The sequence below is a fragment of the Frankliniella occidentalis genome, unplaced genomic scaffold (genome assembly GCF_000697945.3).
Source record: "Frankliniella occidentalis isolate FOCC.00 unplaced genomic scaffold, Focc_3.1 Scaffold53, whole genome shotgun sequence".
Lineage (NCBI taxonomy): Eukaryota > Metazoa > Arthropoda > Insecta > Thysanoptera > Thripidae > Frankliniella > Frankliniella occidentalis.
The window spans coordinates 310,372-311,595 of NW_026267183.1; the positions used below are offsets into that span (position 1 = coordinate 310,372).

At 53.1% G+C, this 1,224-nt stretch overlaps 1 protein-coding gene across 1 annotated transcript in view; it reads right to left on the bottom strand.

Moving 5' to 3' along the window:
- LOC113210968 (RNA-binding protein 25) overlaps nt 1-429 on the bottom strand; it is an 11,979-nt gene extending 11,550 nt beyond the window's left edge. Inside the window, exon 1 of the mRNA XM_052267463.1 lies at nt 373-429. Within this exon, the coding sequence (XP_052123423.1) occupies nt 373-429 (57 nt within the window). The remainder of the gene's footprint in view (nt 1-372) is intronic.
- Nucleotides 430-1,224: the final 795 nt, after the last annotated feature.

The window sequence follows — 1,224 nt, forward strand, 5'->3', positions numbered from 1 at the left end:
GGGCTCATGAATGAACCGTCGCCGCTGTGGCGTTCAACCTTGATGATTTATTCGGAAAGGAGAGAAACAACAAGCGAACGAAAAAGAGGCTGAAAGGAATGGGAAGGCACGCAATCGGTCGTGGGGTGGTGGGGCATGGTGGGGCGAGGTGGGTTGGGGCGAGCCCGCAGCACGCAGCCCCGCTAGAGAGCAGCGACTGCCAGGGATGAGCTAAGAAGCAGCCAGTCAGTCACCCCGGTGAGGCGGGCGGGGCAGGGCCGAGCGCGCGACGGGAAGTGCGAATGACGCACGCGGCGAAAATAACACATTAATCTCGCCGGAACAGCCAAAAGGTTGCGATCGACCTCAATTATAATCGCCTTCAAACTTTACTTTTTCTTTGTACAATTTATTTCCTTTAATTTTGTCAACTATCGTAGCCATACACATTTTAGAGCGTGTTTATTTTTTACGAAACACACACAGCGTTTAAAATGATCCTCCTTACTAGGAAACAGCGCTCCTCTGCGCCGTCGTGACCCCTGCTGCGCGCCGCCTCCTCCTCCTGCCGCGTCCTTGTCCCGGTGGCCGACCGCGCGGGACTGGACGGGCTGGGCGATCCGGAAGATGTACGACGAGATGCCGCCCGGAGCCCCGCGCCGCCGCGCCCCGCAGCAGAGCGGCCGGCCGGCCAAGGCGGTCCAGTCGCGGGGAGGACATGCGCGCGCGCGGCAAGATCAGCTGGCTGGGAGCGGCCCGGCCCAGCCCGGCCCGGCCCTGCGCAGCCTCCCTGGTCCTGGCCCAACACGCAGCGCCCGTCCTGCCCAAGGAGGAATCTCGAAACCTGGCCCCGGCCCAGCTTCCCGATTAACGATCCCCATCACGATCGTTTATGACTGATTCTGATTATCAGCCGAAGCGTGCAGTCGTTTTTCTTTCCTTAAAATTTTACCATCTAAATTACTGGCGTAGTTGGTGTCCTTGATTTTGGTCTATATCTTTCTAGCACATTGATATGGAAATTTTAACAATAACACTAACCTACAAAACAACCAACACCCAAAAAAATGTGTTCTCAATTCAAGGACATCCCCAAAATTTTAAGCCAAGTAGGGATTCTTTTAATCTCTATTTACTTGTTTCAAGAGTAAATAGGGGTTAAAATAAGAACATTTGTATTAAAATTTGGGGGATGTTTTTGAATTGAGAGCACATTTTTTGGGGTGAATAATTTTGAGCGATAGC